The sequence below is a fragment of the Eretmochelys imbricata genome, chromosome 4, assembly GCF_965152235.1.
Source record: "Eretmochelys imbricata isolate rEreImb1 chromosome 4, rEreImb1.hap1, whole genome shotgun sequence".
NCBI lineage: Eukaryota > Metazoa > Chordata > Testudines > Cheloniidae > Eretmochelys > Eretmochelys imbricata.
The window spans coordinates 115,735,778-115,754,500 of NC_135575.1; the positions used below are offsets into that span (position 1 = coordinate 115,735,778).

General features: G+C 40.0%; 1 protein-coding gene across 5 annotated transcripts in view; it reads right to left on the bottom strand.

Annotated features, from left to right (window-relative positions):
• The window catches only part of CC2D2A (coiled-coil and C2 domain containing 2A), a 131,548-nt gene that overhangs the window by 99,609 nt on the left and 13,216 nt on the right, over positions 1-18,723 (bottom strand). For 3 of the 5 annotated variants that reach the window (XM_077815832.1, XM_077815830.1, XM_077815828.1), the window contains exons 2-7: positions 12,768-12,856; positions 10,523-10,618; positions 7,807-7,905; positions 5,603-5,785; positions 4,333-4,489; positions 833-969 (exon numbers count right to left, since the gene is read on the bottom strand). In XM_077815832.1, the coding sequence (XP_077671958.1) occupies positions 833-969; positions 4,333-4,489; positions 5,603-5,785; positions 7,807-7,905; positions 10,523-10,618; positions 12,768-12,856 (761 nt within the window). Of the gene's footprint in view, positions 1-832; positions 970-4,332; positions 4,490-5,602; positions 5,786-7,806; positions 7,906-10,522; positions 10,619-11,091; positions 11,142-12,767; positions 12,857-18,723 lie in introns of those variants that run through there. The other 2 variants (XM_077815831.1, XM_077815829.1) reach the window with 2 other exon arrangements.

Below are 18,723 nucleotides of genomic sequence, written 5' to 3' on the forward strand. Positions count from 1 at the left end.
TCTTAATCTCCCAACGCTGCACATTTTAAGAAACATACTAATGTAGACAAGGCATATGATACAAACTGCATGCTTGTTGATATAACTAAAACTACAATAAATTTCATGGCTAGGTCCATCAATAGCTATTAGCCAAGATAGTCGGGGATCCAATCTTGTGCTCTGGGAGTCCCTAGCCTTTGAGTGCCAGAAGCTGGCAGTGGATGACAGGGGAAGCATCACTCAAAGACTACCTGTTCTGTGCATTCCCGCTGAAGCACCTGGCATTGGCCACTGTCAGAAGACAGGATACTGGGCTAGGTGGACCACTGGTCTGACCCAGTATGGCTGTTCTGTTGTTCTTAATCTGTCTAACCAAGATGTTATGCAAATCTTAAATTAAATTTTATAGTGCTCACTTTTGATTTACTTTAATTTTCTAATAAATAATAACAATAACCAGCTCTTACATAACACTTTTCATCAGCAGATAGCAACGCACTTTATAAAAGAGTTCATTATCATTATCCCCATTTCACAGATAGGAAACTGAGGCACAGAGCACTCAGTTTGGGTGGGAGGTACCTGGCCTGAAGCACTCAGTTGTTGCCAATTCCCTCCAAAATGCTTACTTTCTAATAAAAACCTTCCAAAATTCTGATGCTGCTCTCAGACTGTTTTTTTAAATATATGTGGCCCATCTGCTAGTGTGATTATTAATGCTTCACCTGAAGGGTAACAAAATAAAAAAGTAATAAACATCATAAGGAAAGGGTCTGAATTTTGAACACTCCTGTTTGTGACATAAAAAGAACCTGAAACAGACACTGGTAATAATGCAGTGGCGACTTACCTGCTCCTGTCTCAGTATTCTGTTCTCTAGAATATTTTGATTAGATAGTGACACAATGGGCCTTTCTCCTATGTAAAGACCCTCATCTTCTAGGTACCTCGGCTGCATGTTTTCAGGCACCTTCTGAGACACAGGCACTAAAGAGCAATCAAATATTCAAATATGAAAGATATTTTATAACTGGAGATATAATATATCAGTTTTCTAAGGACCTATAGTGTTTTTTTTAAAACTACCTTGATATTTTGCTGCTACAAAGTGAATACCCTAAAAATGCTGTCTGTGAAATTTGCCTGATGGCAATAACTAATATTGTTTATGTACAGAACCAAAGCAGCTCTTATTTCCATAATAAGGACAGATGTATAATTTACAACAACATTCTACATATTTATTTATACTTAAAGTAACTTAGTTTTAATGAATAACATAAAAATAATTACTATGCTAATTAATAAGTGTTTTTTGGTTTTGTGGTGATGGTGTTTTGGGGCTGTTTGTTCATTTTTGGGCATTGCCTGTATTATTTCCCAATATAGCTGATTCATACACTCTGAGGCATGAACTCAAAACTTTCTAGATAGCAGCACCCACTCGGGCTGTACACACACACTATGTCCTCACACCTCAACTTTCTATACAATGGGGTATATATATCAGGGTGTATATAAGGAGCACAGATCTAATTATCACTCTGTTTTCTCCATTAAATCAAGAATACAGTCACCAACACTGAGGCCACTGGAAGCTGAAGCTGTCTGACGCAAAGCACCCAGAACCAAGAACTCGAGAATACCATCATCAAAGATGTTGACATTGAGAAAGATCCAGATATCAATGCTAGTACATACTGGTTATGGGTTAGAGAAGAGTTGAGAGACTGATGACTCTATTTCTTCTTCCTCCTCCTTCACAGAATGAGGCTGGGAAGCAAAAGCTTTTGAGGACTTGGCAGGCCCAGTGAGTGGACTTGGCAATGGCTCCTGCCTCAATGCTGGATTTTGGGAAACATGACCACTAAGTTAGCAAGCTCCTATGGTTGCTTAGTGTGATTCTCAGCAAGTCTAAGGGGGAAAACAATTGAGGACAGTTGGCAGTTTTTCCAAGAGACATTATTAAGGGTACAAGACCAAACTATCCCACTGCAAAGGAAAGATAGGAAGTCTGGCAAGAGACAACCCTGGCTTAACCAGGAGATCTGCAATTATCTGAAACTCAAAAAAGAGATCTACAAAAAGTGGAAACTAGGTCAAATTACAAAGAATGACTATAAACAAATAATACAAATTTGAAGGGACAAAATTAGAAAGGCCAAGGCACAAAATGCGATTAAACTAACTAGAGACATAAAGGGTAGCAAGAAAACGTATAAATACATTAGAAGCAAGAGGAAGACCAAGGACAGGGTAGGCCCCTTACTCAATGGGGGGGGGGGGGAATAATAACAGAAAATGTGGAAATGGCAGAAGTGTTAAATGATTATTTTTTCGTTTCAGTTTCAGTAAATGCCAGTGAAAATGAGGTCGAATCAGAGGCTAAAATAGGGAAAGAAAAAGTTAAAAATTACTTAGACAAGTTAGATGTTTCAAGTCACCAGGGCCCGATGAAATACATCCTAGAATAATCAAGGAACTGACTGAAGACATAGGCATGGGAAATATGGGTGCGGGGGGTGCTGTAGCACCCCCAGGGTCCAGGCTGCCAGCCTCGCGCCCGGGGGAGAGGGGGATGGACAGGGGTAAGAAGGCTGGCTTTCAGCACCCCCACTATTAAACATGTTTCAGCGCTACTGACTGAAGAGATATCTGAGCCATTAGCGACTATCTTTGAAAGGTCGTGGAAGATGGGAGAGATTTCAGAGGACTGGAAAAGGGCAAATATAGTGCCCAACTATAAAAAGGGAAATAAGGACAACCTGGGGAATTACAGACAAGTCAGCTTAACTTCAGCACCTGGAAAGATAATGGAGCAAATAATAAAACAATCAATTTGCAGACACCTAAAAGATACTAAGTTGAGAAGTAAGAGTCAGCATGGATTTGTCAAGAGCAACTAGTGTCAAACCAACCTGATAGCTTTCTTTGACAGGGTAACAAGCCTTGTGGAGAGGGGGAAGTGGTAAATGTGGTATATCTTGACTTTAGGAAGGCTTTTGATACGGTCTCGCATGACCTTCTCATAAACAAACTAGGGAAATACAACCTAGATGGAGCTACTATAAAGTGGGTGCATAACTGGCTGGAAAACCATTCCCAGAGAGTAGTTATTCGTGGTTCACAGTCAAGATGGAAGGGCATACTGAGTGGGTTCTGAAGTAAATAGGATTAAATTCAATAAGGACAAATACAAAGTACTCCACTTAGGAAGGAACAATCAGTTGCACACATACAAAATGGGAGATGGCTGCCTACGAAGGAGTACTGCGGAAAGGGATCCGAGTGTCACAGTGGATCACAAGCTTAATATGAGTTAACAGTGTAATTAACACTGTTGCAAAAAAAGCAAACATAATTCTGGGATGTATTAGCAGGAGTGTTGTAAGTAAGACACGAGAAGTAATTCTTCTGCTCTACTCCGCACTGATTAGGCCCCAGCTGGAATACTGTGTCCAGTTCTGGGTGACATATTTCAGGAAAGATGTGGAGAAATTGGGAAAATGTCCAGGGAAGAGCAACAAAAATACTTAAAGGTCTAGAAAACATGATCTATGAGGGAAGATGGAAAAAACTGGGTTTTTGTTTAGTCTGGAGGGGAAGACTGAGAGGGGACATAACTGTTTTCAAGTACATAAAAGGTTGTTACAAGGAGGAGGGGGGAAAAATGTCCTCCTTAACCTCTGAGGATAGGATAAGAAGCAATGGGCTTAAATTGCAGCAAGGGAGGTTTAGGTTGGACATTAGGAAAAACTTCCTCTCAGGGTAGTTAAACACTGGAATAAACTGCCTATCGAGGTTGTGGAATCTCCATCATTGGAAATTTTTAAGAGCAGGTTTGATAAACCACCTGTCAGGAATTGTGTAGATAATACTTAGTCCTGCCATGAGTGCAGGGGACTGGACTAAATCAGTGGTTCTCAAAGCTGGTCCACCGCTTGTTCAGGGAAAGCCCCTGGCGGGCCGGACCAGTTTGTTTACCAGCTGCGTCCACAGGTTCAGCCGATCGCGGCTCCCACTGGCCACGGTTCGCCGCTCCAGGCCAATGGGGGCTGCAGGAAGGGCAGCCAGCATGTCCCTTGGCCCGTGCCGCTTCCCCACTGGACATTGAGAACCACTGGACTAGATGATCTCTTGAAGTCCCTTCCAGTTCTATGATTCTATGAAAGTCTAACATATGAGACAACTTAGTTAGGTCTCTGTGCTTCAAGACTCCCGCTCAGGCACAGATTCCTCTGGCTGTACCTGCAGTACCACAGAGATCCTCAGTCAACAGGTGCTACTGGAGGTTAGAGTATGTTATATTCAGTTAAATTAACCAACAAAAGAAAAAAATGCACATCATACCTGTTAGGATGCTTGGAGTGAACAAAATTTCTCTTTCCTTCTGTAGTCGCTCAGAGTAGCTTTTGTAATCTGCAGGTTTTACTACTAGAAAATCACAAGCCATTTGATCAATAATGAATAAATCTTCTCTGTCATTAACAAGGCAGTCCTCTTCATCCTAGATTTTAGATGTAAAAAATTACTAGTTCTTTTGTTTAGTACAAAATTCTGGTCTGTAAGGCATCAACCTCACAATTTTCCATTCAATCAGAAAAATGGGTTTTATTTAAATTATGCTGTACAGTACGTCCTTGCTATAACGAACCCCTCGGGAATCCAAGCCATTTATTCTTTGTAGCCAGGGGTTCATTACAGCAAGAGAGACCCATCGCAAGGGATGCAGGGGCGACAGTTCCTCCAGCACTGGGCTGCAGCAGGGGCTGAAGGAGCCGTCAGCCCCTGCCACGGCAGGATCCAGGTACCAGGTTCATTATATTCTAGGTTCATTATTGCGAGGCTGTGCTGTATTTGGTAAAGCTAGTTATTCACATTCATACACTGGAATGATCAAATCAATATCATCATAATTTACTCAAGATGTTAGCAAGTTACTGTATGTTAGAGTATTGGAAATAGAAACTCCATTTCATCTTAACAAAATGTACAGTTTACTAAAAATATGTTAATTGGGACAGATTCTACCACCTTTACTGACACTGAGTAGTACACTAGTCTGCCAGTCATCCCCTTGGAATGAATGAGACAATTTGTGGGTAAGATACTGCTCAATGTGAGAAAGGTGGAAGATTTAGGCCTGGAGTTACCACCTTGGATTATCAACTATGATCACTTTTCCTTTATGTCTTGTCATCCTACTTTCATATTATCTTGAAAAAGTAGCCTACCATAATTTTTTTTTCAGTCTCTTTAATAAACATGCAATATTATCCTTAGGTAAAATTGACATCTACTGATACAATGTCTACTGATTTGTTCAATTTACTATGACACTCTATTTTCTCATTTATGGCTATGCAGCTTTACAAGGCTTCTGCATCAAGAGTGTAAATTATTTGTTATATAATTGTTAAGCAAGAAGTACTTCACTGCTAAAAAAAAGCACTAATTGCAAAGAAAATAAACTTCTCGCTCATATCTGTTTTGAAAACGTAATCCCAACGTTTTGTTTTTAAAATAAATTACAAAATAAGTCAGTTTTTATTAAATGGATAAGCAAAAGTTAGCATAAAAAGTCTGAATAAAAATATGAAAAAAAGTGTATGATTTGTACTATTTCATCCTCTATTTGTTCTTGCTGATAGCTTACTACAGATTCCTGTTCTTCCCCTTCCTCTTGATTTGATTCACTCTTTTTTTTGTTCTTAGTTTCTTCCTTTATATTCTCTGGTTCAGGATCAAAATTGAAAGTAAAAAAATTATATGCTTCTTCAGCAGAAGGAAAATCAGTCTGGATCTAAGGAGAGAAGGCATCATTTATTTAAGATCATGTTTACCATTTTTTTAATACAAGTAAAACAACTAAAACTATCCTTTCACGAGTAACAGCAATAACGTTTTGAATCATTAAAAAAATATCACACAAACACCAAAACATTGAAATCAAGCATCTGTTAAATAGTTTATATATCAAAACACTTTTACCATTCATATCTTTACTAATTAATAAAACATTTATAGTAAGGTTTTTAAAATATCAACTGCTTCAGTTTTAATTTGCTCATCTTTTTAAATACAAACATACTTGGGAAATGATCAGAGACCAGGATTATGCTGTGAAAGCTAAAGCCTCGCATGTGGGGGAGGCAGAAGGGCATCTTACCTACAGCAGTTTCTAGAGATATTTTGCACACAGAAATCACAAGCAGGAACAATGCCCTTTGAGGGAGTTTAGAGGGGCACAATGAGATGTGACTTCTACACCTTCCATGCTGAAGGCCCCAGAGTCTACCAGACAGTACTGAGGGGGTGGGGGGCAGAGACATTGTCCAGTCCTGCCTCCTGTAGCACAGCTTGCAGTGATATGCCGCCATATGTGCCTACACTCAAGAAGCACAAGTTTGGGACTCTTCTGCCCCTGCACACAAAGTCAAAATCTGCCCCTAATAGGCAGAACTAATCTTTAAAATTTATATTTAGTGACTCAATTAACAGCAGTATTTTGTTACCACACATATAACATGGAGGAGTATTGTTGTGGCTGTCAATCAATGACAGAGGACTGTCTAACAAGAAGTGAGAGCTCCTATGGGCCCTAATCCCTGGGCCCATATTGCCCTGATTTCACAATTCACGTTTTATCAGAGATTTTTGTGGCTATTTTTAATATTTGTTGGTAGAGTTGCTATGGGTTTATGAAGATGATCATATTTTAATTGTTTATTACATTCCTAAGCACCCTGACAATGAATCATAGAATCACAGAATATCAGGGTTGGAAGGGACCCCAGAAGGTCATCTAGTCCAACCCCCTGCTCGAAGCAGGACCAATTCCCAGTTAAATCATCCCAGCCAGGGCTTTGTCAAGCCTGACCTTAAAAACCTCTAAGGAAGGAGATTCCACCACCTCCCTAGGTAACGCATTCCAGTGTTTCACCACCCTCTTAGTGAAAAAGTTTTTCCTAATATCCAATCTAAACCTCCCCCACTGCAACTTCAGACCATTACTCCTCGTTCTGTCATCTGCTACCATTGAGAACAGTCTAGAGCCATCCTCTTTGGAACCCCCTTTTAGGTAGTTGAAAGCAGCTATCAAATCCCCCCTCATTCTTCTCTTCTGCAGACTAAACAATCCCAGCTCCCTCAGCCTCTCCTCATAAGTCATGTGTTCTAGACCCCTAATCATTTTTGTTGCCCTTCGCTGGACTCTCTCCAATTTATCCACATCCTTCTTGTAGTGTGGGGCCCAAAACTGGACACAGTACTCCAGATGAGGCCTCACCAATGTCGAATAGAGGGGAACGATCACGTCCCTCGATCTGCTCGCTATGCCCCTACTTATACATCCCAAAATGCCATTGGCCTTCTTGGCAACAAGGGCACACTGCTGACTCATATCCAGCTTCTCGTCCACTGTCACCCCTAGGTCCTTTTCCGCAGAACTGCTGCCTAGCCATTCGGTCCCTAGTCTGTAGCGGTGCATTGGATTCTTCCATCCTAAGTGCAGGACCCTGCACTTATCCTTATTGAACCTCATCAGATTTCTTTTGGCCCAATCCTCCAATTTGTCTAGGTCCTTCTGTATCCTATCCCTCCCCTCCAGCGTATCTACCACTCCTCCCAGTTTAGTATCATCCGCAAATTTGCTGAGAGTGCAATCCACACCATCCTCCAGATCATTTATGAAGATATTGAGGAGGATATGGATATGGGGAGGGCATTTTGCAAAGTTAGGTCCCTGCCAGCTGCTCCACGCAGTGACATCGAGCCCCACTGAGGTCAGTAAAGGTTGCTGTTATTAAGGAAAACGATTCTTACGTGTGACTTTTGCTTGAGTTTTTTGACAGAATCACGAAACTTGACTTTAGAAGACGTCTGGCATTCATCCTCTTGCATGTATCTTGACTCATCATCAGACTGCATTAAAGTTATCACACAAGTTATTTACAGACACAGCAAAATGAAGGTGGTGAGTAGTTCGGTGTACAGATTAACTGTTGCATGTTTACAGTACAATTTTATTCTGATCAAATGTTTATTAGAAAGTGGGTGCATTTGCTAGTTACAGTTAACTCTTTTCTCTTCTAAAGCAAAACAAAACTACTCAAACCATTGTGTGATCCTGATTATGAAAGGAGGGATAGAAACAACAATTTATGAAAGCGGAACTGAATACTACATTCACACACCAACATGACCTACTGTTCTTCCTATATATTTTGTATACTGGAATTACTGCGTCCCATTGATTATCTTCATTTTACTAAGTTTCCATGATGCCTATTATATCAATATCCTCATTTAATGCCAGCCTCTCTAGTTCATCCACCTTAGTATTTAAATTTCTAAAATTTGTATATAAGCACTTGTACATTTTGTCAATATTCACTTGCTTGCCTTTGTGTGTTACATTTAAATGGAACTCCTATGTTCGACTGTCCTCATTAGCTCCTACTTGTACTTTACCAACTTCCTATCCTCTTTACAAGCATATAAAGTTCCTCCTTTAATAAATTCATCCATAAGAGATGTCTCCACCTGAACCTTGTGCTCCTTTGCATCCATAAACTTTTCCCCAGCCTTTAGTTTAAAAAATCCTCTACAACCTTTTTCATTTTACAAGCCAGCTCTCTGTTTCCTTTTTAGGTTTAGGTAGAGCCTATCCTTCCTGTAAAAGCTCTTCCTTTCCCAAAAGGTTCCTTAGTTTCTAATAGCTCAAAACCCTCCTCCCTGCGCCATTGTCTCATCCACACATTGAGACCCTGCAATTCCGCCTGCTTTCCTGGCCCAGCAGGTGGAATTGGAAGCATTTCAGTTAATGCTATCATGGAGGTCCTGGACTTCAATCTCTTACCTAGCAGCCTAAATTTGGCCTGCAGGATCACTCTCCTACCTTTGCCTACATCATTGGTACTTACATATGCCACAACCACTGGTTCCTCCCCAGCACTGCACATCCGTCTGTCTTGTGAGATCCACAGCCATTGCAGCAGGCAATTTATTATGTGGTTCTCCGGGTCATCACAATCCCAACTATCTATGCTTCTAATAATCAAATCCCCCATTATTATTATTACCTTTTTTCTTCCTAGTAACTGAGATTCCCTCCCCAGGAGGGGTATCCTCAATGTGAGAGAATACAGTGACACCATCTGCAAACTATGGGTTTGTTTCCCTCCACTCCAGCTTGATGCTCCTCTTCCCCAAAAATGTCATCCTCCTTTACAGCATGGAGGCATGTCAAACTCAAGGGTGGGACCCATCTATTGTGTCTGTGAAAATCTTCTCTGTGTACCTCTGTCTCCCTTAGCTCCTCCAGTTCACCCAGTCTGGTCTCAAGAGCCAATACTGTGTCTCTAAGGGCCATGAGTTGCTTGCACCATATGCACACATACACCATCTGCCCAAGACAGGTAATCGTATATGCTGCATTCAGTGCAATAAACTAGACTGCCCTCACTCTGATGCTGGACTACTGCCTGCATTACTTTTAGTCTTCAGGGGTTTTTTTGTTTGGTTGGTTAGGTTAGGGTTTTTTGGGGGCGGGGAGGGTGTTAGTGGTCTAAATTCAGAGTATTTTTGTTAGGTGTATCTGCCTCTCACACTCCTCAAAACTTCCATTTGCTAGCTCCTCCAGGAGTTTTGGACCTGATTTTTTAAAAACTTCAGTTCTCCTTGAGTTAACCCCGCCCGCTTGCCAAGTGATTCTAAAGGAGTTAGGGATCAAAGGATAGCAGGCTAGAGTCTCACTATCTAGCCTAGCCTAGCATGTCAGTAGGCTCAGGACACAGCCCCCACAATACAACACACTGTAATATTTAAAGCAAGCAAGCAAGCAACCAGACAACCTCACCTTGAGGATCATGTAGTCTCTCCTCCCTCACCTGGAGGACTGCCTCGCAAAACTCCCAATTGCTGCTCCTGCTTGCTAGCTCCCCTGGTGGCTTAGGAAGGGACTTTTTAAACCCCGTTCTCCCTTACTTACCCCATCTCCTTATCAACATAAAGGGCTTAGGAATCAAAGGATGCAAAATGCTCACAAAGAAATACATCTAAAAAGTGAGAGTTCTTTAGCTGTTATAGCTTTGTACCTTTATATAAAGCTACAGCTTTACCTGTGTAACCTCTAACAGAAATAAAATATAAAAGCACACTATTTATAGATAAAATACTCTTTTTGGTTCAAGTATAGCAATTATGTATCTTAAAACATGGTAAATAACAGGAGCACAGAGCTTGGAAGGGCTAATCTCAAGGTGATAGAAGCCTCACTTGAAGTCTATGCTATAACGAAAGAAAATTTAATACTGTATGTATAGCATGTACATGAAATGCATTAATTGGAAAGGCTCCTGTTAACTAGAGAATTCTTGAAAAATTCGGGATGTCTTTCTGTCTAGCAGACAATATAAAAAAGAGCAATACAAATGATCTTACACAATGGCTTTCAAACAACTGACAGTTTTATTACCTTCACTTTCTTGTTCAAATGACAGCATATGGCACATGCACATATACACATTGTATTTCTCACCTCTTTATCCCATTTAGTTTCTGATTCCCTCAGCCTGAGGCTTTTTAAGTGCCTTGGTCTTGGACCTTCTTGCAGTAAAGCACTTTCTGCTTTAGACTAAGAAAAAACAAAAAAAGAAATTTTGGTCATATAACAACATATGAGTAATGTTATAACAATTCCTGGAAATTCAAGGTCTTACTACTAGGGCTGTCAAGTGATTAAAAATTATTAATCGTGATTAACTGCACGATTTTAAAAACTGCAATTAATTGCAGTGTTAAACAATAATAGAATACAATTTAAATACTTTTTGACGTTTTCTACATTTTCAAATATATTGATTTCAATTACTATGCAGAATACAAAGTGTACAGTGCTCACTTTACATTTATTTTTGATTACAAGTACATGCACTGTAAAAAAACCAAAAGAAATAGTATTTTTTAATTCACCTCATACAAGTACTGTAGTACAATCTCTTTACCATGAAAGTTGAACTTACAAATGTAGAATTATGTATAAAAAAAACTGCATTCAAAAATAAAACAATGTAAAATTTTAGAGCCTGCAAGTCCACTCAGTCCTACCTCTGGTTCAGCCAATCGCTCAAACAAACAAGTTCGTTTACATTATCAGGAGATAATGCTGCCCGCTTCTTGTTTACAATGTTACCTGAAACTGAGAACAGGTATTCTCATGTCACTGTTGTAGCCGGCGCCACAAGATGCCAAATGCGCTAAAGATTCATATGTCCCTTCATGCTTCAACCACCATTCCAGGGGACATGTGTCCATGCTAATAACAGGTTCTGCTCAATAACGATCCAAGCAGTGCGGACTGATGCATGTTCATTTTCATTATCTGAGTCAGATGCCACTAGCAGAAATTTGTTTTTCTTTTTTGGTGGTTCGGATTCTGTACTTTCCGCATCGAAGTGTTGCTCTTTTAAGACTTCTGAAAGCATGCTCCACACCTCTTAGATTTTGGAAGGCACTTCAGATTGTTAAACTTTGGGTCGAGTGCTGTAGCTATCTTTAGAAATCTCACATTGGTTTTGTCAGATCTGCAGTGAAAGTGATCCTAAAATGAACAACATGTGCTGGGTCATCATCCAAGACTGCTATAACATGAAATATATGGCAGATTTCAGGTAAAACAGCAGGAGACATACAATTCTGCCCAAAGGAGTTCAGTCATTTAATTAACACATTTTTTTTTAAAACGAGCATCATCAGCATGGAAGCATGTCCTCTAGAATGGTGGCCGAAGCATGAAGGGGCATACGAATGTTTAGCATATCTGGCACGTAAATATCTTGCAACGCCAGATACAAAAGTGCCATGTAAATGCCTGTTCTCACTTTCTGGTGACATTGTAAATAAGAAGTGGGCAGCATTATCCCCTGTAAATGTAAACAAACTTGTTTGTCTTAGCAATTGACTAAACAAGAAGTAGGGCTGAGTGGACTTATAGGGTCTGAAGTTTTACATTTTTTTTTAAACATAACTTCACTCAAAAACAAAACAATCTACATTTGTAAATTGCAGTTTCATGACAAAGAGATTACATTACAGTACTTGTATGAGGTGAATTTACAGTGTAAATATTTGTAATCAAAAATAATATACACTTTGATTTCAATTACAACACAGAATACAATATATATGAAAATGTAGAAAAACATCCAAAATATTTCATAAATTTCAGTTGGTATTCCATTGTTTAACAGTGCAATTAAAACTGCGATTAATTTTTTAATCGCAATTAATTTTGAGTTAATCACATGAGTTAACTGTGATTAATCAACAGCCCTACTTAGTACAAGTAATATTAATGAAAGATTCTTTTTACTGCATAATCCTCTTAAATTATTATAAATAGCCAGATTCTGCTTCCCTTTATTACACTGTACAGTAGTTTTATGCCACAAGTAGCCACAATGATTTCAGCAAGACTCCAGCATGGAAAGTAGTACTTACTCAACATAAAAGTGGCAGGATCTGACTCTCAGTTAAAATGGCAAGGTTTTTCCAAACATTACATTTTTCATATTACAAACAAGAATCAAATTAACTTGTTTAGAAAATAACATCAAAACCAACTACTGGGAATTAATCTGTACAGATATCAAATACTATATTAAACAGAGTTACAAAGGCAAATTTAATTCATTCAATTATATGCAGCACAAAACAAAGAAGATAGAATTTATGAGAATTTAATCAATCAAATACAATAAAATCCTTAATAAATGCATTCTCACCCTTGCAGCTTTTAATTTTTCTCTCATCCGTTCCCTAATGGAAAATTCTGCAAAGCTTGTTCTTGAGGTAGAAGGGACAGGAGGGAAGCCTGAAACAGGAAAATCACGATAAATCTAGAATTACAGTTTTTTGGTGGCAGAATCTAAAAATCATATAAAAGACTTGCTATTCAAAATATTTACAGGATATGGAAAATTTCAGTTTCCAACAGAAAGACCTTCTTCAACTGAGAAAACATTAAAATATACACATACTTGATTTTGACAATGAAAAATAAGTCTTGGTTTTCATGTTTCAAACCTTATAGGCTAGCAGTTGAACTCCTTTAGCCCAGCTAGATTTGCCTTCCAAAATTAAATTAAAATACAACTGATTAGATCTGACCATCCAGAGTACAATATATCAACATTTCTTTCCATTAAATATCTCTTAATTATCTGATGTGCTCCATATTCTGGTGATCTGAGCTTGCCATTTCTAATATTATATGGTATTACATAGAATCAATCGTGATTAAAGGAATACCCCCCCCCCCATGACAATTCCAGAATAAACATTAAAACAAGATACCCATTGTCTATGTACTAGTCTTTGTTCAAAGCTATTATATATGGCCCCAAAATGAAGTAAAACATTATTTTTTTAAGTAACGCTATCAAAAAAATCTAGTTCCTCACTCTCACAGGGTACTTGGCCTTCTGAAGGGGTCAGGGGCTCAGCCCACCTCTGACAGACTTCATAAAGGGGAATTCGGCAATTCAGGTTCATGGGATTAGTTATCTCACTGGGGCAGTTAATTAGGCAGTGAAGCACCTGGGCATGATAAAAGGCAGCTACTCACAGTACAGACTAGAGAACAGAAACTTCCGGTGAGAGGAATAGTCCCCAGAATGAGAAAGATCCCAAAGTGATGGGGCTCACCAGGAAAGGAAACTAAGGAAGAATGTTCCTAAGTGGGAGAGGCTCCAAAAGGGAAGAGCTATGAGTGCCAAGTCAAAGCAGAACCTGTCCCTTGTGGAAGAATTTCACCAGATAGCAAGAGAAGCCCCAGATAAGAGGAATTATATGCTGTCCTAAGGAAGGATCATTGCAGTTTGACCTCCATGGGGGACCCTGACCCAAGTGGAGAACCACTTCCTTAGCTCATGAAAAGAGGCCCTGGCTCTAGAAGAGGGTTCCATGTCAAGTGGGCCTTGAGGGTAGCAGACCTAGATGTAAGTGGGGTTGATGGACTAAAGTTAACTCAGCCCTCTCCCCCTACAGCTAAAGATGCTGGAGTGAACGCCTATTTGTATAATGTTCCACTTTTAAGTAAAATAAACTAGACCTTTGATGGTGTACTGTTCAATATACATAAGCCTCACTGGATTTATCGAAGCCCACTGGGGAAAACTGAGGCAGAGTCATAATTGCGATGCTTCACCACACCACTGGGAGCACTCCAGGGGTGAGGACCATCACTATACTCATCTTTAGCCTTTTAAAATAAATTCAATAGCTGGCAACCATTGTATGTGCTAATCACAGTTCTCAGTATTTTCAGACAACACCTTGTTGGCTTTTTCACAGTTTCAAGCCCTTCATGTTGTGTCATTTTCCTTATTTTCACTGGAGCAGAATATGTTCAAGGTCCAGATCCTGCAGACACCTGCATGCATGCTAGTAACACTGATGTCAGTTTGTAGATTAAAGGACACAAGGAACCACAACGATCATCTAGTTCAATGGTTCTCAACCTGTAGACAACAGGCTGCTTTCAGCCCAATCAGCACACAGCTGCAGCCCACGTGACATCTCCAGGGCCACACAGATGGCATATATATCAAGTGGACGCAGCCCACGTAACACATGGAGAGCTACGTATGCGGCCCACAATGGTAAATAGCTTCAGAACCACTGATCTAATCTGACCTGTATGACATAGAAAGAAGGTTCTCCACCCCGGACTATCAGGGCCCACTGACTCACAGAAAAAATCAGTCTCAGGCCACAAACAGCCCTGCAGGGGGGCACGGAAGCTTGAGGATTCCCCTAGGCTTTGGGGTGGGGCCAGAAATGAGGGGTTCAGGGTGCAGGAGGGGGCTCCAGGCTGGGGCAGGGGGGTTGGGTGTGGGAGGGGGTGAGCACTCCAGCTGGGGGTGCAGGCTCTGGGTTGGGGCTGGGGATGAGGGCTTTGGGATGCAGGAGGAGGCTCTGGATTGAGGTCAAGGGGTTAGGAGTGTGTACTGAGTCATATGTTTGCTTTAGTGGCAAATCAGTTTCTGTCACAGTATTTTTAACTCTTAGCACTATAGAGCCTGTACAATTATGAGAGGAAGATAGATTCTACTCTGGCTCATGCATCACCAAAAGAATAGTTAACTAACTTCTAATTTCATGGACATATTCTGCCCTCAATTAGATTTGTGCAGTCCCATTGAAATCAATGGAGTTTCAGAGGTGAAAAAAAGGGCACAGCTTGATCTGGAGCATCTTTCATACTGGTGATGATGCATGAGTCGTTGAACCAGAAAGAACACAGTTTGACTTTTAGATTGCAAGATGAGCTTACATGGCTAGAAGTTAGAAAAACACAGTTTACTTTTAAAGTGAGCAAATTTTCTCTGAAATTAATGGAGAGATAATAAATAAGTAACCACATGTATGTATAATTAGCATAAATGGCATGAAGCAGTACTTCCTTAGCAAAAGTCTCGAAGAGAGATACCAGACTAGGAAAGCAAAGTCAACAGGGCAAATGGGAACATGAATTACAAATTATCCAATGGTAAAATCATCTTTAAAATTATTACAATTTTTACTTTTCCATTAGAGAAATTCTGTGATTTGCAAGAGTTTGATTATTAACCAAAAGGGTGCCTAAAGTGAAATTCTAAAAACGATCATCTTTCATGTAGACTTAAAGTCTCTGAATACTACATGTCCAAGAAAGAAATGCTGAATTCTGACTGGAGTGAAAGGCTGTTAAGTAAGAGAGAATTTCTGGGACATATTCAATGGGGCCAGGATTTCACCCTTAGTCCTCCAGGAAGCATCTCCATTTTAAAGTTCTGGGGAGCACCACAGGGTGCTACTCTACATTAAAAATAGGGGTATCTAATCTTTTTGGTTTTACACAAACCATCATATGGAAAGTGTAGTTCCTCTACTTAGAGGGGAAGGAGAACTAAAAACTGATGACATCAAGAAAGCGGAAGTACTTAATGACTGTTTTGTGTCAGTCTTCACTAAAAAGGTTAATGATAACCAGATACTCAACACAATTAACATTAGCAACCAGGGGGAAGGAATGCAAGCCAAAATAGGGAAAGAACAGTTAAGGAACATTTAGGTAAGCTAGATGTTTTCAAGTCAGCAAGAACTGATGAAATTCATCCTAGGGTACTTAAGGAACTAAGTGAAGCAATCTCAGGGCATTAGCAATTATCTTTGAGAATTCCTGGAGGACAGGAGAGGTCCCAGAAGACTGAAGAAGAGCGAGCAAAGTACCTATATTTAAAAAGGGGAACAAGGAGAACCCTGGGAATTATTGACCAGTCAGCCTAACTTCCATACCTAGAAAGATACTGAAGCAAATTATTAAGCAATCAATTTGAAAGCACCTGGAGGATAACAGAGTTATAAAGAATATCATAGACTCTTTGTCTCCTAGTGCCCAGCTGGAAATGTTTTGCAAAAGAGAGTCTGAAACAATAAAAAGGAGGGACAAACACCTCAAGGCTCCCCTCTCTCTCTGCCTATAGTATTCACTGCACCTGAAATGACAAAGGAAGTATCTGTTGGACACTGGGGAAGGTGTCCTGACCTACAGGGTTTGGTTAGTAAGACTTCTGAAAGCATGTGGTGACACAATGTGCTTGAATCTGATACAGTTTAAATTAGGGATTAGTAAACATCTTATCTTTATTTTTCTTGTAACCATTTCTGACTTTTATGCCTGTAATTTATACTCACTTAAAATCTCTCGTTTTTACTGTTTTATCTAATCCAGTGTGCTCAAGTTGAAGTGTCCAGGTAACTCTATTTGGGGTGACAAGTTGTCATATTATTCCCTTAATGGAATAACAAAATCTCGTGAGCCCTCTCCTGGACAGTACAGGATTTATGTTTCTAGGGGAAAATCTGAGATTAGGGGTGTATTGGGGTCACCCAGCCACATAGCCAAGGCCTGTGAGAGCTAGAGTATAACCCAAGTATGGCTGGCAGGCTGCAGTTACATAGGGTGAGACTTGTATGCTGGAAGGCTGTCTGTTAGTGGTCCATGTGGGAGCTACTTCAGCAAGGCGCTATAAGGCACCCAAGGTTGCACAGCAGGGTTGACACAGCTGCTCATTAGTCTGGATTGTACCTGGTATGTCACAGTGGGTGCACAACTAGTTGAAAGACCGTACTCAAAGAGTAGTTATCAATGGTTTTCTGTCAATTTGGGAGGACGTACCTAGTGGAGTTCTGCAGGGCTCAGTCCTAGGTCCAGTATTATTCAATATGTTCATTAATGACTTGGATAATGGAGTAAAGAATATGCTTATAGAATCTGGAGACGACACCAAGCTGGGAGGGGTTGCAAGCACTTTAGAAGACAGTTTTAAATTCAAAATGACCTTGACAAACTGGAGACTTCGTCTGAATTCAACAAGATGAAATTCAATAAAGACAAGTGCAAAGCACTTCACTTAGGAAGGAAAAACAAATGCACTACTACAAAATGGGAAATAACTGTCTAGGTGCTAATGCGCTGAAAAGGATCTGGGGGTTATAGTGGACCACAAACTGAATATGAGCCATCAGTGTGCTGCAGCTGCAAAATAGGCCAATATGATTCTTGGGTTTATTAACAGAAGGGTTGTATGTAAGACATGAGGGGCAATTGTCCTGCTCTATTCAGCAGTGGTGAGGCCCCAGCTGGAGTAGTGTCCAATTCTGGGAACCACAAATTAGGAAAGATAGGGACAAACTGGAAAGAGTCCAGAGGAGAGTAACAAAAATGATAAAAGGTTTTGAAAACCTGACTTATGAGGAAAGCTTTAAAAAACTGAGCATGCTTAGTCTTGAGAAACAAGACTGAGGGGGTACCCAGTCACAGTCTTCCAATATGCTACGGGCTGCTATAAAGAGGGTGGTGCTCAATTGTCCTCCATGTCCACTGAAGGTAGGACAAGAAATAATGGGCTTAATCTGCAGCATGGGAGATTTAGGTTAGATATTAGGAAAAGCATTCTAACTATAAGGATAGTTAAGCTCTGGAATAGGCTTCCAAAGGAGGTCATGGTGTTCCACTCATTCAAAGCTTTTAAAAACAAGTTAGACAAACACCTGGCAGGGATGGTCTAGGTTTACTTGGTCCTGCCACAGTGCAAGGGACTAGACTTGATGACTTCTCGAGGTCCCTTCCTGCCCTACATTTCTATGATTCTATGCCAGGCTGCAAATGTGCTATGGGCTAGGTACAGTAAGTTTACTGGGTCAAATCGAGGAAAAAGTGTGGTAGCTAGAAGACTTAGGATCTCTACCCAAGATACAGTACTGTATTAATAATGGAAAGAACTTTGATGTAAGGACAGATCAGATTCAAAAATGAAGATCAAAGGATGACTTCTAGAACCCTGTTTCTAGGTTGGTAGTGATCCCTTGGGAGGGAACATGAAAGATGCTCAGGGTTGTTGCAAGGCATTGAAATTATGCTCTAAAGCAAAGAAAATTTCACTCCTCTCACATCCTTACTCTTTAAGGTGACGTATTCTCTGTCAAGCTCTCAAAACAAACACACAAATTATTGTTACTGATACTCATCTTGCATTTACTAAAAAAAAAAAAGTAAGAGGGGGTTGCAAAAACTTTTGACTCCAAATAAGGGGCTGCCAACCTAAAATGATGAAGAAACACTGGTTCAGATTATTAGACTGCTTGGGAAAAGGAGACTTACTGTTTGTTTTCTGCTTTTCAATCCTTGCTTCC